Raw genomic sequence first — 21,383 nt, 5'->3', positions numbered from 1 at the left:
TGAAAGTTGTAGGTTCCCTTTGTGTATTGACTGTTTTTAGTTTAATTTTAATTTACAGGAAGGACGGGAAGACGCTGTCTGCCGTCGGAATCCGCTTCACAATCGACAGTAGTTTTATTCCCTTCGATAATAAAGATCAAATCGTCAACAATCTCTGTGTTTTAAGGGCCTTAAGAATGTAAATTCCCACCAAATCATAACCATATTGGCATAAGAGGGTGCAGCTGGGGACCCCATAGCTACACCTCTCCTTTGCCGATAATATTTGTCTTTAAAAACAAAAAAATTGTTTTGTAATATGATCTCAATAAACCTGCAAACTGTAGATGTTTGTCCAGCTGTATGTTGCCCGTTGTGTGTTAATACACTACGAACGGCTTCAACCCCCTCATCGTGGGGAATACATGTAAACAAAGAAGTTACATCTAAGGTGAAAAGAAAATGTTTATTGGGATCAAAGATTGCACTAGCAGCAAACAAATTCAATTTTCCTAAAAAAGGCCAGGAGTCTTGTAAAAAACTTTCCTGTTGCAAAATTATAGGACCAAGGGTGGCATCAATAATTAAAGAAATTCCTTCCGTAACAGAGTTCGGTGCTGACACTATTGGCCTAAAGGGAGGCTCAAATATATTTTTATGTGTTTTCGGAATCCCAAATAGGATTCCAATTCTTGGATTTTTTATAACACAAAACTCAAACATCCAAATCAATCTCGTTAGACATTAGGGCTTCATAAAGAAAAGAATGAATTAAACGTTGTTTCCTCTTAATGTCATAGAGGGTAATAGCCTCATATTCATCCCCATTTTCCAATAATTGTAGCATTTTGGAACAATAAGTATCCTGTTTCATTATAACTATATTGCCACCCTTGTCACTTTTCATAAATCTAATGTCCCCATTCCTTTGACGTAACTCTTTAAATGCTTTCCTATCATTATAACTTAAATTATATTCAATTTTACCTCTGTTAGTAAAAATTCCCTCAACATCTCTAATACATGCTTCTTCAAACACTTTTATAGTATTAGTAAGAGGGGGATTGTAAGTTGATGGCTTTTTAAGCGGTTTCGTTTCACCTGGAATGTCACTCAAAATGTAATTCAAGTTCATTTTCCTGGTGAACCTTTTGATATCCACAACAGTTTTACACAAGTCGGCCTTCCTAGTGGGAACAAAGTTTAAACCTAAACGCAATAATCTAAGTTCACAAGGTGTAAATATGTACTCCGTTAAATTAATAATGTCCAAATTGTCGTTTGGTGAAGTTAGCTCTCGTCCCCTGAGGAGTTCGAGTTTAGAAAGGTCCGACTTCTCGTGAAGACGGTTTTCTTCGATGGTAAACACTTCTTCCCTAAAAAACCATTAGCATTATTAGAAGCACTGGTTAAAACAGTTGAAATGCCTTTGTCAGTCCCCATCGCATCAACATTTTCATCAAGTTTGTTAAATTTACCACCTAACAACTTGTCGCCAGTGGTACTAGCAACCTGTTCGGACATTTTTAAAGAACCGACATTAGTCCTTGTAGGGGAGGAGGTGCGAACCTCATTGGTATTTCCACGGTCAGAATTCTGAACACTTACAGTTGTTTTTCCATAAGAATAGGAACTACCTGAAAGTTCTTTAGTAGAAACCACGGAACTATAGTTCCGTCTGTTAAAACCTTGAAAAGTTTGTCGCTTACTGTTATAGTCTCTATTATTAGAAACAAAATGAGTATATGCTGAATTTGTTTCATATGCAGTAATATCCCATTGCAGTTTCGTTTGCTTCCTATTTGTGATTTCTACTGAGTGTTTTTCAACCTCTTCGAAAACAGATTTAAAAACATCACCATTATTAACATTACTGTCCGCTATTTCTTGCTCTAATTGATCAATCTCGTCTTTCAAATTAGACATTTTTACAACATTGTGATCAATAAGCAGTCTAAGAAATGCCATACCTGCTTCATTGAAGAAGGTTACCAAAGTCCCAAACATGGCATCCCCTATTTGAACGCCGTTGGGGCATTTGAAGAATCTCAACCCCTTCGGCATTATTATTAACTCGATACACTGTTCGAAGTAACAATTTTCTACGACTAGAGAACGATGTCTCTTCACCAGCTTAGTTAAAACATCACGTTTCCTGTTAATTTCCTCATTATTGCAATGTTGTCTACACGAAAAGTTCACAAAAGGATTGTGCAATGGTCTTAACAAGGATTTTACCCCAGATCTATTGGTAGTGCAAAATGCCGAAATAACAGTATCAGCCTTCGTCGCTGGATTAGTGACGTTGTTGCCAGGCTCCACTTCGATTACTGTGTCAAGCTCTTTAAAGGAACCACACGGACTTGAGGCATTCGCCGCTTGAGAAGTTTTCACAGTAGCATTCACCATTAAAAATTTCAAGGACTTTTGAATGTCCACCAATGTTGACAGAAGTAAGTTATTCACATCCTTACCGGCATCACTGCTCGGAATTGTGTAGGTGGTTAAATTTAACAGTTCATCATCGATTTCACCTTCCATATTGGCAACCAAAACCAAAAACAGACCACGAAAAGCCAAAAAGTCAAACCAAAAAACAAAGTCTGGAAGGAGAATCAAATGAAGCACTGGAGTGTGAAGAAATAGCGTAAAAAAAACCTTAAAAGTAAAATATACCGGAAAAAAAGACATTCACGAATAGTTATGTCCATTACTCAAGTGCCCATCCCAAATACATGATACGTAACATTCCTAAAGGTCAGTTTATTAGGGCCTGTCGGATGACCTCAGATGAAAAAGATCTTGTTTTGGAGTTAAGAGTTTATTAAGAATTTGTTCCTTCAGAGGGGTTATCCCCCAGAATTATTGGACAATACTGTTAGTGAAGTGTTGAGTAAACGTCAGTTACATTATCCAGCTTTACTAAACATTCCAAATCTTGGTTTCCAACATTTGCCCTGTAATAAGCTTGTTAAGCATGGGAAATGTGACAATTTAGTTTGTTCCTTAGAAATGAGTACGAATGGGGATCATATTAAAAGAATTTTATTGAATAATTGGAAGATCATTGAAGGAAACTCTGACATTTTTCGAGTTCTAGGCAATAAACCTAATTTTGTGTTTAGGAATGTATACAACATTAAAAAGGCCCTTGAGTTTGATAAATTTGCACTGAAAAACAGGACAACTGAAGGCAAAGGTACGTTTGCCTGTAATAATTGCAACATGTGTAGATATATTGCCAAGGGTCCTGTTGTTGTTATAGATAGTATTGACCGGACTTTTATGGTCCCTGAATATGTTAACTGTCGCACTAAGGGGGTTGTGTATATTGCCACGTGTAGTTCCTGCTCCGTTTTTTATGTTGGTATGACCACCCGTAGTCTTAATGTTCGTATTCGCGAACATATTTATAATATCAAGACACAAGATGTCAACAGTGTCTTATTTAGACACTCTGTCATTTGCAACAACTTCAAGAAATTTGTATTTTCAGTAGTGGAGGTTGTTAAATCTGACTTAAGGGGTGGTGATTATAAAAATTACGTTGAACAAAGGGAAACACTTTGGCAAGTTAGATTAAAAGCTGATAAGCCCCCTGGCTTGAACGAGACCATTAATATTAAATGTTTTTTGAAATGTTCTCGATTAAGTATTGATAAAGAATTGGTAGGTTTGCTTTCACTATTTAATTAATGATGAATTTCTTTAAATTAAAATTATTTTAATTGTTTTTAATTGTTTTAGATTTGATGTGATAGGTTAATTGATTGATTAATTGTTTCATTACTTATGTAATAGAGTATATAATGGTTGGTTTTTTTAGTGTTTGGTATTCTGATGAAGTCTTCGGACGAAAGCGGAAATAAAAGGTTTTTTTTACGCTATTTCTTCACACTCCAGTGCTTCATTTGATTCTCCTTCCAGACTTTGTTTTTTGGTTTGACTTTTTGGCTTTTCGTGGTCTGTTTTTGGTTTTGACTGCTACTGCTGACTTAAAAGTACAGTTTTGTACCTACCATAAATGTAGATGTTCGAAGATCCACATTGCTGCAGTCCTAACACTTGGGTAGTCCGCTGTCCCAGTCGGCCCGAATACCAAAGTATATGGCTGACGTCGGTCAAGGCGCATTAGTCTGACGTCAGGACGTCAGGGTACAAATGCGCATGACCGACGTCATATCCTCAGTCTTTTCTTGCCCCAGATGTCAGAAGACCCTAAAAAGATAAGGCTAAAACCAAAAACACCACACTCCTGCACCAAATATATATACAAATTTACAAGAGTATAACCTCACCCACACAACCACCCCTAACACAGAGGGGAAGGAGGGAGGGTAAATTGGACTGCAGCAATGTGGATCTTGAACATCTACATTTATGGTAGGTACAAACTGTACTATGTTCTTCATACCACATTGCTGCAGTCCTAACACTTGGGTAGAATCCCAAAGCAGAGGTAAGGGAGGCTGGCAAATCATAAGGAAGCAGGAGCTGACAACATGCCCTGCAAAATAGCCGTGGCAAAACCAGCCCTAGATTTAGAGTAGAGAGGAAGGTGGTAATGCTTAGAGAAAGTATGCACTGAACTCCAAGTAGCTGCCTCCAAAATATCCTTAGTTGCCACCCCTTAGAAATGCTGTTGAAGTGGCAGTAGCCCTAGTGGAATGAGGCCTAATCCCAGCTGGAATCTCCTTGCCATGATGGGAATAACAAAATGCAATGCAAAACCCAATCCACTTAGAAATAGTTTGTTTTGACACAGGCTTGCCCTGAGAACTCAAAGCAAAAGAAACAAACGACTGCTGAGACTGCCTAAAATCCTTAGTCCTGCTTAAATAATAACGCAACTGCCTGTGTACATCTAAAGTGTGCAAAATCTTTTCCCCCTTATTATGGGGATCTGCATAAAAGGTAGGCAAATGAATAGTTTGGTTTAAAGCCACACTAGAAACCACTTTAGGCATAAAGGAAGGATTAGTACGTAAAGATACCCTGTCCTTATGAAAAATCAGGAAAGGCTCAACCGCCATAAGGGCCTGCAATTCAGACACCCTTCTTGCAGATGTAATGGCTAACAAAAAGCAGTCTTCCATGACAAATATTTCAATTCAGCAGTAGCTGCAGGCTCAAAAGGTTGTAGAGTGAGTTTCTCCAACACAAAATTGAGGTCCCAAGCAGGAGTAGGAGCTCTCGTGGGGTCTTATATTCTTTGCCCTCTAAGAAATTGCTTGGACAAAGGATGAGAAAACAATGGTGGGTCACAATCATAGTGAGCTGAAATTGCTGCAGCATGAATCTTAATGGAAGAGAAAGACAAACCTTTGTCCAATAACTCAGTAAGATATTGAAGAGCCACACTCAAATTTGGCTCAGAAACATCCAAATCCTTTGCTGCACACCAAAATAAAAATCTCTTCCACTGCGTACACTTTCCTTGTACTAGGTCTTCTGGCTTCCATAATCACATTCAAAACTTGTTGAGGAAGCTGAGACCTGCTATGGTTCAAAACAGAATATGCCAAGCTGTTAGATGAAGAGAGTGAAGCTTGACATTGAGCAGATGCCCGTCCTTCTGAGACAATAGGTGTGGAATCAAAGGTAAGGGCCATGGAGGCTTCCTTACCAGACTCCTCAGCAATGGGTACCAGTGCTGCGAGGCCAATCTGGAGCAATTAAAATCATCCGTGGCTTGTCTTGTCTGACCTTTAGAAGTACCTTTGGGAGGAGGCAGAGGTGGAAAGGCATACACATGAAGATTCTTCCAACTGAAAGAAAGAGCATCCACTTTCCAGGCTGTGTGATGAAACCTTTTCGTGCAAAACTTTGGCAGCTGGTGGTTTAGTAGAGAAGCGAACAGATCTATGTCTGGAGTTCCCCATGACACTGTCAATGTCTGAAATACATGAAGATCCAGTTTCCACTCGTGGGGATCCATGATTTGCCTGCTTAACACATCTGCTAAGGAGTTCTGTGCTCCTGGCAGAAACCTTGCTTGAAGATTCAGCTGCAAGCTTAACGCCGTCTCCCACAAAATCATTGCTTGCCTGCATAGAGGATAAGAATGTGTTCCCCTTGTTTGTTGATGTACCACATGACAGTTGTGTTGTCTGTTAGAATCAACACCTGCCCTGGAAGAAGTAAATCCTTGAAAGCCTGTAATGCAAACTGGACTGCTAACATCTCCTTCATGTTGATATGTAGATGCTGCAGTCTGGCAGGCCACTTGTCTTGTATCCACTTTCCATTCAGATGAGCTCCCCAAGCTGTGTCTGAGGCATCTGTCGTTAGAATCTGACTCGCCTCTGGCGGGTCACAGAGAGTCCCTTGTTTAGGTGACATTCCTGAGCCCACCACAAAAATTCCTTTTGAATGCAAGGTATTATTTGAATGACAGTGTCCAAATCCTGGCAGTGCTGTGTCCATACATTTTGAGATACCATTGTAGCTTCCTCATATGCAGTTTGGCATTGGGAAGTACCAGAATACAAGATGCCATGAACCCTAAGGCTTGAAGGACTGTCCTTGCAGTCAGCCCGGACTGATGAGATAGTTGATGGAAGTAAAGAAAGATTCTTTTGTTTGTCCGGGGTTAAAAAGGCCATCTGGGTTGCTGTATTCAGTCTCACACCCAGAAAGCACATGTCTTGAGAGGGTACTAGACTGGACTTTATTTCGTTCACAGAATACCCTAGGCATCTTAGCACTGCTATCACATATTCCAAATGCTGAAGAAGCACGTCCCTTCCTTGAGCCAGAATCAGGCAATCGTCCAAATAAGGATAGATTTGTATTCCTTTTAGCCTGAAGAAAGCTATCACTGGAGCCAGAACCTTTGTGAATACTCTGGGCAGTAGATAAGCCAAAGGGCAATGCAGAGAACTGATAATGAGAATTCCCAGCTCAGCAGATACTTCCTGCAAATTAGTCTGATAGGAACATGAAGGTAAGCTTCCTTGAGATCCAAAGTTACCATCCAGTGATCTTTGCCCAGCAGAGGTAAAAGCTGTTGTAACGTCAACATTTTGAACTTGGGAATGTCCAGATAAGTGTTGAGGATAGACAGATCCAAAATTGGTCTCCACGTGTTCCCCTTTTTTGGTACTAGGAACAGGCGAGAATAAAATCCTAGGCCCCTTTCTGGCACAGGAACCGGCTGAATGGCCCCTATTTGGAGCAACAGAGAAATTTGCTTGTGAGCCTCTTTCCTTTGTTGAGGAGGAATGTCTGGCATGCCTTTGAAAGGAGGCAAGGTATGGAAATAAAACCTGTAACCGTGGTGAATGACATCCAATACCCATCTGTCTTGGGTAATTAAACTCCAGTTTTCTTTGAAAAGTGCCAACCTTCCTCCCAAAGGTGCTGCCAGGCGAGAAGATTCTGGCAGCTGAAAAGGCAGGTCATTGTGTCTGTTTACGAAAGGACTGACCCTGCCCTCACCAGAAGACTGAGCAGGTGAACTCCCTGTTCTAGGCCTAAAGAACCTTGAGCTCGGCGGCTAGCACGGCTAGACCTACCCCTAGACTGGGAATCATAAGCAGGATATGTCCACCCCTTGGTAGGCCAATTTCTACTAAACTTGGAGGCTGAACCTGCAAAAATCTTTAACAGTCTGCATAGACTTAGCCTTGTCTTCCATTTTCTTTAGAACTGCTTCCACAGGCGAACCAAACAACACATCAGATTGTAAAGGAGCATCTAAAATCCTTGTTTCACATGCTCAGCTAAATTCTGATCCCTCAACCAGGCGTGCCTGCGAAGAACCGAACCAGTGGCAGCCACCCTCGAAGAGGCCTGCACAGCATCAAAACCACATTGCAAAGAATGCTTACCCACCTGTTCAGAAACATGAACTAAATCCTGCAACTCTTTACACTCAATACCTTCCGCCAAAGCATCTACCTTAGACTTTAATTGTGAAAGGAGAGAATTTTGGTATTTCAACATGTGAAACTGGCAATTCAAAGCTCGCATGGCCAAAGTGGAAGAAGTATACACTTTCTTTCCCCATCTATCCAAAGCCCTAGCCTCTTTATCTGGAGGAACAGGATTTTTAACAACAGAAGCCTTAACACCTTTAGGCCCCTGTGAAACAGTTTCTGGGTCTGCCCTAGGACTCTTAAAAGATACTTATGAGCTTCAGGCACCTATAATATCTATCCGGTTTAACTGGAGCAGGAGGCAAAGAGTCAGGGTTCAGAGAAGCCTCTGCAAAAACATCCTCTACCACATCTAGAACAGGAGGTATAGCTAAAGGCCTATGCTGGGGTAGAAACAAAAATTCCCTAAGCCTTTTCCTGGAATCAGAGAAATCCTGACCTTCCCATTTAAAATGCTCCCTCATGGAATGAAGAGTCTCTGAAAATGAAAAATCCTCAGGAGGAGAAGCAGAAGGAGTAGAATCATCTACATCAGAATCAGAGTAAGGGAATACTCCTGCAAGTCTTCAGCCAAGACTCAGAAGCATCCGATGACTGCTGAAAACTCCCAAGTTCAGGTTCCACCCTAGGCCTCTTATCAGGACGGGGCATAGAACCTCTAATCATTGTAATCAAATCTTCTGCCATCTTAAGCATATGCTTCTTAGGTACAGACCCTGAAGAACTAGGGGTAACTCCTGAAACAAAACCTGGCCTGCCCCTGGGAGAAGCCTTGGAAACAGCAGGGAGGGCCTAACCACCTTAGGAAGGGAAGGAAGAACAGCTACCTGAGAAGCCCCTTCCGCCTGGCCTACCTCCTGAGAGGTCACATCTTGCAGTAATAAAGTCTCTCCCTGGGATTCCAAAGAAATTTCTGGCTGAACCCCTGGCTCCACTGAGCCCTCTAAAGAACAGGCGTGGGACGGACGGTTCTTCCAGCCTAAACTTTGCTGTTTTGTCCTTGCGCTTTTTGTGAAGCGGGCGTCGGAGCATCCGGCGGCATTTTATAATTACACCGCTTCCCAAAACTAACCTGGCACAATCTAATCTTCTCTTTATAGTGCGTTTGTTAAATCTAGCACAAGAGCGACAGCCAACAACGTCGTGCTCAGGCCCTAAGCAAGGTATACACAAGGTATGGTAATCCCTATGAGGTATCTGTTTCCCACAAGAAATACAGTTATTCACTTTTTCTGACATCCGGTAAAATACTGAGGCAAGAAAAAAACAAAATAATCCCCAACGGGGTACTTAGCCAACTTGGATTCGGTCTGAAACTCCGACTTCGAAAAATCTCAGAACGCCAACCTGCACTTGCAAAACTGCTTCTGCATCGGACCATGCGGCAAAAAGACTGAGGATATGGCGTCGGTCATGCGCATTTGTACCCTGACGTCCTGACGTCAGACTAATGCGCCTTGACCGACGTCAGCCATATACTTTGGTATTCGGGCCGACTGGGACAGCGGACTACCCAAGTGTTAGGACTGCAGCAATGTGTTATGAAGAACATCTTAAAAACAGGTTAACATGCATTTAATAAAGCAAAAGAAATCTGCAATGATAATGACTGTTCATTTGTTGATTCTAAGTTGCCATCATATCTCGGAAAAAGAAATTAGAAACTTTCAAAAGGACAGAGCAAAACTTTTAACCAAAAATTTGGGATGTCCCTGAAAATCAGGGACAGTTGAGAGGTATGCCAGTGCCACATACTGCATATGCACACCATGAGAGGAAATGCACATTCTGTACAGAAGGCACCATTGCCAAGAATCAAACTATAGCAGTTTGCAAACCTTCAGGGAAATATGTCTATTCACAGGTACTACTGATGGGCTTAACGTTACATGTAATAAGCTTCACCTTCATCAACAATTTGCAGAATAAAACCAAGTATATAAAAAGTGCACCTTTTAAAACTGTTTATTCAACAGGAAGGTAGACCAAAGGCCAACATCAATTACTGTTGAATGAAAACACAAATTACTCTTCTGAAGTGGTGAGAACTACATTTGGAGTGAAGTATCATCAGCTACATATGTATAATTCTAATTACAGCTGTACACTGGTATGACAAAGAAGTTTCCTTTCACCAGGGGATGTCCTACTGATGAAAAAACTAAAAAGACATGCCAGACAAGTACACACTTAAATGTTTTAGTGAAACTCACCAGCAGAATAAGGTGTTCTGCCTACACTTTTATCATATGAAGACTTTTCATTGAGTAACACACACACAAACACGGAATATATAAATGTTATTTTATGCATACACATACATAAAAATGGTTCCCAATTAACAATTACATAAACATTCCTTTGACAATAGGAAATAAACAGGGGGAGTAGCCATGGCTTCTGGAACTGTACGCCTATTTTGAAGGCTTTTCTTCCCTACCTTCACCATGAGGTAGCCATAAATGTGTTGGTTTTATAAATAACTGCTACATTGCTACTTCCCATCATTCTAAGCTATACATCCTAAACAAAAACTTAAGATGCAGACTGTTATTAAAATTGTAAATCCACCAAATGGATATAGAGTTATCACTCATTCACCACTTTGGACACCTTTATCCTTGTTTGTTAACCTGTACCATTTTAAAAGTCATTGCTGGTTTGATACAAGAACATCTGGTGCCTTTATTTTGAGACAATGTACAAAACATTTGTACACCATAGTTTACATGGTGTTACATCTCACTGCATCCAGTCTAAAAATTCAGAAAATGGTTTAAGTAAATGCTTACCTTGATAGTCTTCTGGCTTGTACTTGTTTAATCCAAAGACCTTAATTGTTGGGAAACCAGTGACCCCATACTGTCCACCTAATGCTTGGTGTTTATCAGCATCAACAGCTCCTATTTTAACAACTCCCTGTTTAAGCAAACAAAAGCCCCATTTTACTATCATTCAAACATGTAAAGCACACACTGCAGACGACACTGCCTACAGCAATATAGACAGACCACAGTATTGCTTAAATAACAGCTGCCAGTTGTGTAGTTAGAGCAAAGTTAATTAGGAAAACACACAAAATGGTTTTCATTTGAAAACGTGAAAATGGTAATGACTGACAAATCGTGATGAGAGGACAAAACACTACTACTGTACATTGTAACAGCAGAAGCATAAAATCAAAGCAGCTTTAATTGACCAGAGGAAACAAAATAATATCAAAAAGAACATTCTAAAATGCACAAATTAAATGAACACGGCCTTAAAAGTGCTAATGACGGTCAGAAGGCAAGCTGCAAATACAATCCTTGGCACTCCTTAAGGCACAAATTTAGCTATTGATCTGGATATTTAAAGGCTAACAAAAAACAAGTAACCTCCATGGTATCCCCGAAGTCTGAAAACAACCCACTAAAGTGTAGTGGGTCCTAAAACAAAACAGTGTAAAACTTCTCTGTGTGGAAGATTTTCAGTCCATATATTTCTAGTTAATCAGTGCATATTAATCAGATCAGACAATAGTAAAGGATTTTCGACTGGAAACAGACTGCCTGCATTGCTTGGATTACTTTCGAATACTTAGTAATGCTGTACAATTATATATCTTCTATTACTTTTTGTTTTGTTTTGACTGAAGACGAATTTATGTTCGCTACTTCTACTACTATTGTCTGATCTGATTAATATACAGTGATTAACTAGAAATATGTGGACTGAAATTCCACACTGAGAAGTTTCTTACACTGTTTTGATATTTAAAGGCTAAGTACCTACGCATTAAATGCAAAACAGGAGTAAAGTTTAATACATTAAACAGATAAAAAGTATAAATACTGTAAAAAAATAAAAGGGTATCTAATTAAAAATGAATTACCAACAATAAAAATAGAACTTGATAGACATATTCAAAAAGGGGACAATTTAGGGCTTCCTGTTGACGTCATCCTTCATATCCTGAGAAAGCTGTCCAATAAAGAATCTTCCCCATACCAAAACTGTAGCATTACATGGAGACCACTATGAAAGCTGCAGACAGAATCCTAACTACTTCTCTCGGAGTGTAAAATAAGCAAGGGTGGAAAGCTTTCCCAGTACTTGTCCCTCTAACAAAGGGGTGTAACCTAGACAGCTGAGAGGAATAATTAAGGGGTTCTGAATTCCAGAATGGCACAGAACTCTTACCAACCCAGACCAAAGCTTTAAATTCCTATTGGGATTTTGGACCTTATGCTGTATCAATGAGCTTATGTAAGAATCATCCTGAAGATGCCTAATCAGTGGCTCATTTTGTACAGTCAGAGGTTTACAGAATTAAACCATCTTCTGGCAAGCATAGGAAAAACAATCTAGGTGATCCCAGGATGCATTTATATCTTCATCGATGAAGTATATGTTCCTCCTTTTTTCTTCCCTCAGACGTTTCTAAGGAGAAACATAATGGTCTACCCAGGCCATTCAGACAGGACTTTAAGAAGTCGTCCACATGGAAGCTGCCGAGTGGGGAGGAGTCAGTGTTCTCATTGACCTTGGAAATAATGGCCTCTACCTCCTCAGAGACTCTTTGGAAAATCCTGTATGGAAGGAAGTCCTCCACCAGACCCACAGTGATAAGCATGGATTCAGCATGCAACAAAGTTGGGCAAAAGGATCCAGTGCTTGAGAACACGCCTACCAATGGTGACACAGGAACACAAGTGGCCTAAAATGGCATGGTTACTAGCATCAAGCCATGTGTTTAATTTTGAGTTTCTGTACCCAAGGTTCTAGGTACCACCAGACTTACCACCATCAGCCTAAATTGCAAGGCCTAGTACAGGAATAAGTAGCATTTCCCCATCAACCTGGGTCATCTAATTCTGCTGAAAGAAAGGAGTGACCCTGTGCCTAAGTACTAATGACCCATGCACAGGGTGACTCAACAGACCAATATCAAGGTTCAAGTCAATCACAAGTGTGCTCTGTCTGATCAGCTGGGGAATAGGATAAATACCAACACTCCAGAACAAAACACTTAAGATGGTAATGAGGGGGTTCTCCTTTGGACTAATATCGGACAAAAAAATATAGGTGTAAGCCAAAAGCCTTTGAAGACATGTTCAGAACAGCATGAGTGCACTGCCTCTACAGGGGCTGTTACAAAGACTACACTCTATTTCTTTGCCATTATAGTGCAGTGACACAGACTTAAGGGTGCACACTGTAATCAGGTGGTTTAACTTGTGTGAACAGACAGTACAAGAGGTCTAAACTCCAAAAAATACATTAAAAACAGTTTCCTTAGAATGTTTGTTCCATATAACATGCCAACCATAAAGGTTACCTCAATACAATTTAAAATGTAAACAACCATATCTATCCGTCGCCTATAGTCAGTCAATCTTCTGTGGTCGGTGGTGGTCCTGGGGATGTATGCAATGACTCCTTAAGGAAATATCAGTATTTCAGCTCCATGGCTTTTGAAGCCAATGACTTCTTACTTTTCATATCTTTATGGGGCTCTGGTTTCTTCCCACATTCCGAAGATAAGCAGTAAGCGGAGTGGACACACTAAATTGTCCAAAAGTGCGAGTGCACTTATGTGTGGTGTGGAAGTACAACTGTGGCAGGGCTAGCCACCCAGTGGTATAAACACTGGCTCTAGAAGATGGCCACTGCTGATGTGCTCTCTCTATGGGTCAACATTACATCAAAGAGATGCTTCAAATTAAGGAAAAGCCGGTCCAGCTGATAGAGGAAAAAAAAATTCAAATGAACAAGCTATTCAGATCATTCATGAGAAAGAATGTGGTGCACTATTGTATTGCGATATACATAATATATATATATAAAATAATTTTAGCTGGGATTTGTGGGAGGTACAGCGGGCACTGGTAGGTTTCTTCAACTGTCTTCCATATCTAGAGGATTTAATGGAAGTTTGGTCTTACTTTTGCTCTACAACAGGACTGGTTGAAGCACTTCTAGATGCTTTTTATCCTGATCGTTTTACTTTGGTATTCCTGATTTCAACGCACTAGTCTTGTACAAATGTCTGAGATTTCATTTACACAGCTTATCTCCACCCCAACGAAACAGACATGATTTTGTTTCAGCTGCTACAACAACTTCTGCTTTAGAATGCAGGATTTCCCAAGTCATTTGAATTCTTACATTTTCTCCAACAAGAAAAATGTGTTACGCTTCCGCAGTTTGTTACACAATTACTTCTGCCTTAGCGTGACAGGTAGCAGTTTTCAAACTGCATCTGCTTTTGAATATTCAGCTCATCAACAAAGGAGATGGTCAGAGACCAAATCCCTATAGTTCATAGATGTGTACTAGGCTAATGGCCCTGGAGCCTTTACAAGCCCAGCCCATAGGATTACCCTGGCATCGTGCCACCCAACCTTAATTCCTAGTGCCTCTGTTGAGTAGAGCCACTGGAGTGATCCACAGTGGGATTTTTCTATTTCCCATACACTCATCAAGATTTCTCTTGAAGAGGGCCAGTGCTCTGCTTGACATGTATGGGAAGTCTATTTCATAGCATGGGCAGTCTCTGGGTTATGAACCTGCCCCTCCAGCATGTTCTGTTGATTGTGGTAATGAGGCTGAGGTCTCTAGAGTGTGTGGTGGAGAGGGATTGGGATTTCTTTAGATGTAGCATTTCTAACAGAGCTGGGTCAGACATGGCTTTGTAAGTCAAGCACAGATCGCCTCTAAGTAGGCAATATGAGAGAGAATAGTTGGGAGTTTTTTGAGTCTGTTGATATAGGACAAGTGTTTAAGGCCTAAGATCCTCTTTGTGAGGTACTTCTGTGGCCTCTCCAGTTGTTGAAGGTGTCTAGTGAGGTACATGCCAAATGGGGCATTGTACTCTATGACTGGCCTAATGAGGCAAGAGTAGAAGAAGACAATGACCTCTTTCTTCCTGGATGCAAAACCGTAATAATGAGATGTGCCACATAGGACTTTCTGACCACAGTGGCAACGTGGTGGCCAAAATGAGAGGTTGCTGTCAACCTGTGTTCCCAGATCTCTTATAACACCTTCTGTGTTCAGTGGACTACCATAAATGTGGTATGGTAATTCAAGGGAAAGTACAGTTTTGTACCTACCATAAATGTAGATGTTCGAGTGGTTATACTGCTGCAGTCATCACACTTGGGTTATCCTGTTGTCAGGCGGTCCCGCAGTTGGCCGAATCCCAAAGTCTTGGTCCGGCTTCGGTTGTCGTCGCCTCTTCCCTGACGTCAGTGCGACAGGGGTATAAAAGAGACAGCCGACGCCATTTTCTTCAGTTTTTCTTGCCCCAGAAGTCAGGTGCCCCTAAGCAGGAAGGCAATACAATAGCTATGCAACAATACCTTAATAGATAAGCAATAGTACTAGCTGTTAGCAAATACACCATATAGACATGCATCCAATAGATTGAAGCACATGGAGTTGTAAATAACACCCTGGTATGTAGAGGGGATGGAGGGAGGGTAACCTGGACTGCAGCAGTATAACCACTCGAACATCTACATTTATGGTAGGTACAAAACTGTACTATGTTCATCGTGCTATACTGGCTGCAGTCATCACACCTGGGTAGAATCCCAAAGCTATGGAAGGATGGCTGGTACTAAACTGGGTTAGGTGATGCTAGGATGCCCTGCAGAACTGCAGTGGCAAAACCAGCCCTGTTTTTTGAGTATAATGGAAGGTTTTAGTGCTTGGTAAAGGTGTGCACTGAACTCCAAGTAGCTGCCTCCAGAATTGTCTTTGGTTGGAACCCCTCTGAGAAAGGCTGCTGAGGTTGCAGTAGCCCTGGTAGAATGGGATCTAATATTGACAGGCTCTGCCTTCCCATGGTGCGAGTAGCAAAAGCGGATACAATGTGCTATCCATTTGGAGATGGTCTGTTTTGAAATAGCCTTTCCTTGTGAACCTGCGGCATATGATACAAAGAGTTGGTCAGTTTTTCTGAAGTTCTTTGTGTTATCTAAATAGTAACGTAGCTGTCTGTGAATGTCCAAAGAGTGAAGGAGCCTTTCTCCTTTATTCTGTGGGTTAGGATAAAAGGTGGGTAAATGAATGGACTGATTGAAAGCCACACTGGATACTACCTTGGGCATGAAGGTAGACTTAGTTCGTAAAGAGACTCTGCCCTGATGGAAAATGAAGAAAGGTTCCACTGCCATAAGTGCTTGTAGTTCTGAGACCCTGTGTGCTGAGGTGATAGCCAGTAACAAGGCTGTTTTCCAAGACAAGTATTGTAGTTCTGCTGAGAATGCCGGTTCAAAAGGGGGTAGTGTTAACTTAAGTTCAGGTCCTAAGTTGGTGTTGGTGGTTTTCTGGGGGGGGGTCTTATATTCTTAGCCCCTCTGAGAAACTGTCTAAGTAAAGGGTGCGAGAAAATTGGGGGATCCGTATTATATTGAGCTGAAATGGCTGAAGCATGGATCTTAATGGAGGAGGAGGAAAGGCCTTTGTGTAGCATCTCAGTTAGGTATTGCAGTATGTGAGGAATGTTTGGAATCCAAGGATTTTGACCTTTAGCCTGGTGCCATGCACAAAATCTTTTCCATTTGTCTGAGTAAGTCTTCCTGGTGCTGGGCCTCCTGGCCTCCATAATTACATTCAGGAGGTCCTTTGAGAGAAGTGTTGATTGATAATTTAAGGAATTCTCCATGCAGCTAAATTTAAAGTTCTGAGCTGGCTGTGACAGGTTTGATAGTTTTTCTGAGTCAACAGTAGTGGGAATTGAGGCAAGATCCATGGAGGGCTGTGAGTCAAGTTCCTTAGTAATGGGTACCAGTGCTGGCGTGGCCAGTCCGGAGCAATGAGGATCATTTGTGGTCTCTCTGATCTGACCTTCAATAATACCTTGGTCAATAGAGGTAGTGGAGGGAAGGGACTGTCAGTGTTGTCCAACTGAATGATAGAGCGTCCACTTTCCAGGCTAGGGAGTGATAAGTCCTTGTGCAGAATTTTTGTAATTGGCAATTGTTGGGGGATGCAAATAGATCTATGTCTGGACATCCCCATCTTTGAGTCATCATTGAAAATACTTGTGGGTGTAGTCTCCACTCGTGGGGGTCTGCCATGTTTCTGCTTAATTCGTCTGCCAATACGTTTTCCTTTCCTGGCAGGAATTGTGCTTGTAGTTGTACTTGGTAGGTCAAAGCTGTGTTCCATAAGGTCATAGCCTGTCTGCATAAAGGGTAGGAGTGTGTTCCTCCCCGTTTGTTTATGTACCACATAACTGTGGTGTTGTCTGTCCTTATTAGAAGTTGTCCTGGATGCAAGAGGTCCTTGAAGGCTGTCAGGGCATTTTGCACAGCTAGCATCTCCTTTTGGTTGATGTGAAGATGCATTTGTTTTGCAGACCATTTGCCCTGTATGCACTGTCCTGCCATGTGTGCTCCCCAGGCGTAGTCTGAAGAATCGGTTGTCATGGTTTGGTTTGCTGGAGGTAAGACTAAAGGAAGACCCTTGTTTGTTTGACATGCTTGAGCCCACCATAGGAACTCTTTTTGAAGGCAGGGAATGATAGGTATATTTGTTTCGAGGCTGTGCCTGTGTTGAGACCATACACTTTTCAGGTACCATTGTAATTTTCTCATATGCAGCTTTGAAGATGGGATTAGTTGAATGCATGATGCCATGAACCCCAATGCCTGCAGGATTTTCCTTGCAGTGAATTGGGTAAAAGTTGCTATCTTTTTGAAGTATTGAGTCAATTGCTTTTGTTTGTCTGGCGTGAGGTAAGCCATCTGGGCCGTTGTATTTAAGCTGGCACCCAGGAATATTATTTGTTTTGACTTCTTTTTGTTTACTGTGTACCCTAGGCAACTGAGCAGCTGTGTTACAAAAGCAAGATGCTGTAATAGAATATCCTTGCTGTCCGCTTGGATCAGGCAGTCGTCCAGATATGGGTAAATTTGTATTCCTCGTTGTCTGCAATATGCAATTACTGATGCCAGGCATTTCGTAAATACTCTGGGCGCAGTAGATAAGCCAAAGGGTAGTGCAGAGAATTGATAATGTGTTGTACCTGCCAGAAATCTGAGGTATCTTCTGCAATCTTGTCTGATAGGGACATGCAGGTATGCCTCTTTGAGGTCTAACGTTACCAGCCAAGACTCCTTGCCCAGCATGGGAAAGAGCTGCTGTAGAGTGAGCATTTTGAATTTGGGTACCTCCAGGTATGTGTTCAGAATTGAGAGGTCTAAGATGGGCCTCCAGGCTTTGTCCTTTCTTGGGACTAGAAACAGGAAAAACCTTGACCTTGCTCTTTTGTAGGTACCTTATGAATTGCTTTCATATCCATGAGAGCTGAAATTTGCGTTTGAGCCTCTTCCCATTGGTTTGGAGGCAGATTTGGCATGCCGCTCATCCGAGGTAAAGTGTGGAAATGAAATCTGTAGCCTCAGGTAATACTGTCCAGAATCCATTTGTCCTTTGTTATGATACGCCAATTTTGTGGAAATAGAGCCAGTTTCCAAGTTGCTGCCAGGGCAATTTTGCTTGGCAGGCGAAGAGGGAAGTCATTGTGTTCGTTTCCTGAAAGGATGAGATCTTTCGTCTCCACCTCTTTGAGTTGCTGTATGCCATTGTCTAGGCCCGAAAGAACCTTGTGGCTGACCTCTGCCCCTTGGGCGCCTGTACCTACCTCTTTGGGGTCTGTCTGATGCAGGAAAGGACCAGTTTTTTGAAGGCCAGTTTCTGCTGAAACGAGGAGGTTGTACCTGTAAAAAATCTTTAACTGTTTGCATAGATTTTGCCTTTTCTTCCATTTTCTTCAACACTTCCTCTGCTTTGACACCAAATAACACATCTTTCTGCAATGCGGCATCCAATAACTTTGCTTTGACATGTTCTGGTAAGGCTTGTTCTTTAAGCCAAGCATGCCTACGTATGACAGACCCTGTGACAGCTGCTCTACATGAGGCTTCCAATGAATCAAAACCACACTGTAAGGTATGTTTTCCCACTTGTTCTGCTGCATGCAGCAAATCCTGTATCTCTTTCAAATCTAGTTGATCTGTCTGAGGGATCAGCTTCTGCTTTAACTGTGTAATCAAATACTGTTGGTATTTTAGCATGTGGAATTGGCAGTTTAATGCCCTCATCGCCAAAGTGGCAGAAGTATACACTTTCTTTCCCCATCTTTCTAATGCTCTGGAATCTCTTTCAAAAGGGAGTGGATTCTTAGCAGTAGAGGCCTTAACCCTTTTGGAACCCTGGGAAATTGTCTCGGGGTCTGCATTAGGGCTTTTGTATAGAAACTTATGAGTATCAGGAACTCGGTAGTATCGGTCTGGTTTAGCCGGAGCTGGAGGTAAGGAATCTGGGTTTAAACTGGATTCAGAGAAAACATCATCCAAAATGTCTAAAACTGGAGGAATTGCCAGGGGTCTATGCTGCGGAAGAAGAAGAAACTCACGGAGTCTTTTCTTGGAGTCAGAGTAATCTTGGCCTTCCCAGTGGAAGTGTTCCCTCATGGTGTGTACAGTTTCCCCAAAAGAGTAGTCTTCAGGGGGGGAGACAGAGGGAATGGACTCTTCAGCATCCGAGTCTTCATAAGGAGGGAAGGAGTAATCCTGGTAGTCAGAGATGCCTGAGGAAATGGATGCTTGGTCAGAGGAAGGATAATCTTCCTCCAATCTAGGCCTTTTGTCAGGTGGGGGTTGGGATCCCCTGATAAGGGTAATCAAATCCTCGGCCATCTTAAGCATCTGTTTTTTAGGCATAGGAGCCTGTGGGGGGGGGGGGGGGTTGCCCCGTTTTTCTAACTTTCAAGATGGCTTTGAGCTTAGCATAAGGCTTGGCAGAGGCAGTTGTCGGTTTGAAAACACCCTCTGAGACCGAAGATCTATTCAAAGTTTCTGGATCCCCGTCGGGGCTGGCGTCCGAGGAGTGAGGTGGAACCGGATCCAGAGGCCCAACAGTTTTGGTTTGGGATGCCGTCAGAAATTCTGAATCAGTGGTAGTCAGGGGCTGCGAAGGCGCCTCGCTGAAAACCGGAGAACTGGCGTCAGGCCTTGCTGAGGCCTCGGTATCTGGTCTTGGCCTTGGCTGCCAGTCCTTATCTTTGCATTTTTTAATCATTGCTGATGTCGGTTGCTCCGACGGCATGCTATAGTTAAAGTTTCTGCCAAAATAATGCTGGGCGAATTCTGCCCGACGCTTTATTGTACGTTTGTTGAACCTAGCACAAAGCCGACAACCAGAGACGTCGTGGTCTGGGCCTAGGCAAGGAATACAATAAGAATGAAAATCCTTATGAGGTATTTGCTTCCCACAAGAAATACAATTATTAACTTTGTCTGACATCGGTCTGAGGTAAGAAAAGTTTCCCCAACGGGGTACTTAGTTTTAGAGAAGACTTCAGGCTGAAACTCTATTCGAAAATGTCAGGAGCTGGCCGACCAGCACTTGCGAACTGCTTCTGCTTCGGGCACCGCGCGGCAAGAAAGACTGAAGAAAATGGTGTCGGCTGTCTCTTTTATACCCCCGTCGCACTGACGTCAGGGAAGAGGCGACGACAACCGACGCCGGACCAAGACTTTGAGATTCGGCTGACTGCGGGACCGTCTGATGACAGGATAACCCAAGTGTGATGACTGCAGCAGTATAGCACGATGAACATCAGGGTTTTTCCCAAAGGGGATGAAGACACATTTTATGGCATTGACCTTAAGGCCATGGTTCTGACAACGGTCGTTGGTCTCAGTGAGGCCTTTCTATAGGATGTCAACATCACTTGGGGAGTCAATAATAGCTCCCAACTTGCAATCATCTGCGAACTTTGCCAGAGTTCCTTCGTGTTGGCCTGGACTTCAGAGAAGTCGATACCAAAGAGGAGAGGACCCAGGACCGAACCCTGTGGGACTCCACTTGTGACTGGTCGGAAGTCTGACTTGGAGTCAGCTACTTACACACTGTGGGGGTTCTGTGAGCCAGTTTGCAACCCACCTAGTGATATAGGGGTTGATGTCTAGCTTAGTAAGTTTTTCTATGAATCCTGAGTGGGGAACCGTATTAAAAGGCCTTGGCCAGATCAAGGTAGGCTGTATGACCCACCTTACCTTCATCCACAGCACTGGTGACTGACTCAAAGAAGTCGATCAAGTTGTGCAGGCATGATCTACCCTTCACAAAACCAAACTGTGTGGGATCCAGAGTTTGGAGATTCCCTATATCCTTGTTTATTAGGTCCATGATGATGCGTTCCACAGCTTTGCATATCAAACTTGTCAGGCTAATGGGGCGATAGTTCCCGGGGTCTGTAGTCACTCCTTTGTGGAGAGGGATGACTGCAGCAGTGCGCCATTCGGTAGGGGCAAAGTCTGAGGTGAGGCTGTGATGGAACAGGGCATACAGGTGAGGTGCCAGTTCACGTAGTTCATGTAGAACACAGCCAGTGATACTATCAGGTCCCATAGAAGCTGTATTCTTGGCCTTGGACAGTGCTGTTTTAACCTGTGCAGCAGTAATACCGGGTGCCTGGCAATCTACTGGTATTGTGATTGGTCCTGGGGAAGAGGGGAAAGT

General features: G+C 42.3%; 1 protein-coding gene across 1 annotated transcript in view; it reads right to left on the bottom strand.

Moving 5' to 3' along the window:
• Positions 1-21,383, bottom strand: part of PDIA6 (protein disulfide isomerase family A member 6) — a 512,967-nt gene that overhangs the window by 342,950 nt on the left and 148,634 nt on the right. Inside the window, exon 4 of the mRNA XM_044080139.1 lies at positions 10,652-10,778. Coding sequence (XP_043936074.1) covers positions 10,652-10,778 — 127 coding nt within the window. The remainder of the gene's footprint in view (positions 1-10,651; positions 10,779-21,383) is intronic.

Source organism: Protopterus annectens, chromosome 1.part1, assembly GCF_019279795.1.
Source record: "Protopterus annectens isolate FY-2018-M chromosome 1.part1, PAN1.0, whole genome shotgun sequence".
Taxonomy (NCBI): domain Eukaryota; kingdom Metazoa; phylum Chordata; order Ceratodontiformes; family Protopteridae; genus Protopterus; species Protopterus annectens.
This window is presented reverse-complemented; position numbering and strand designations above follow the sequence as displayed.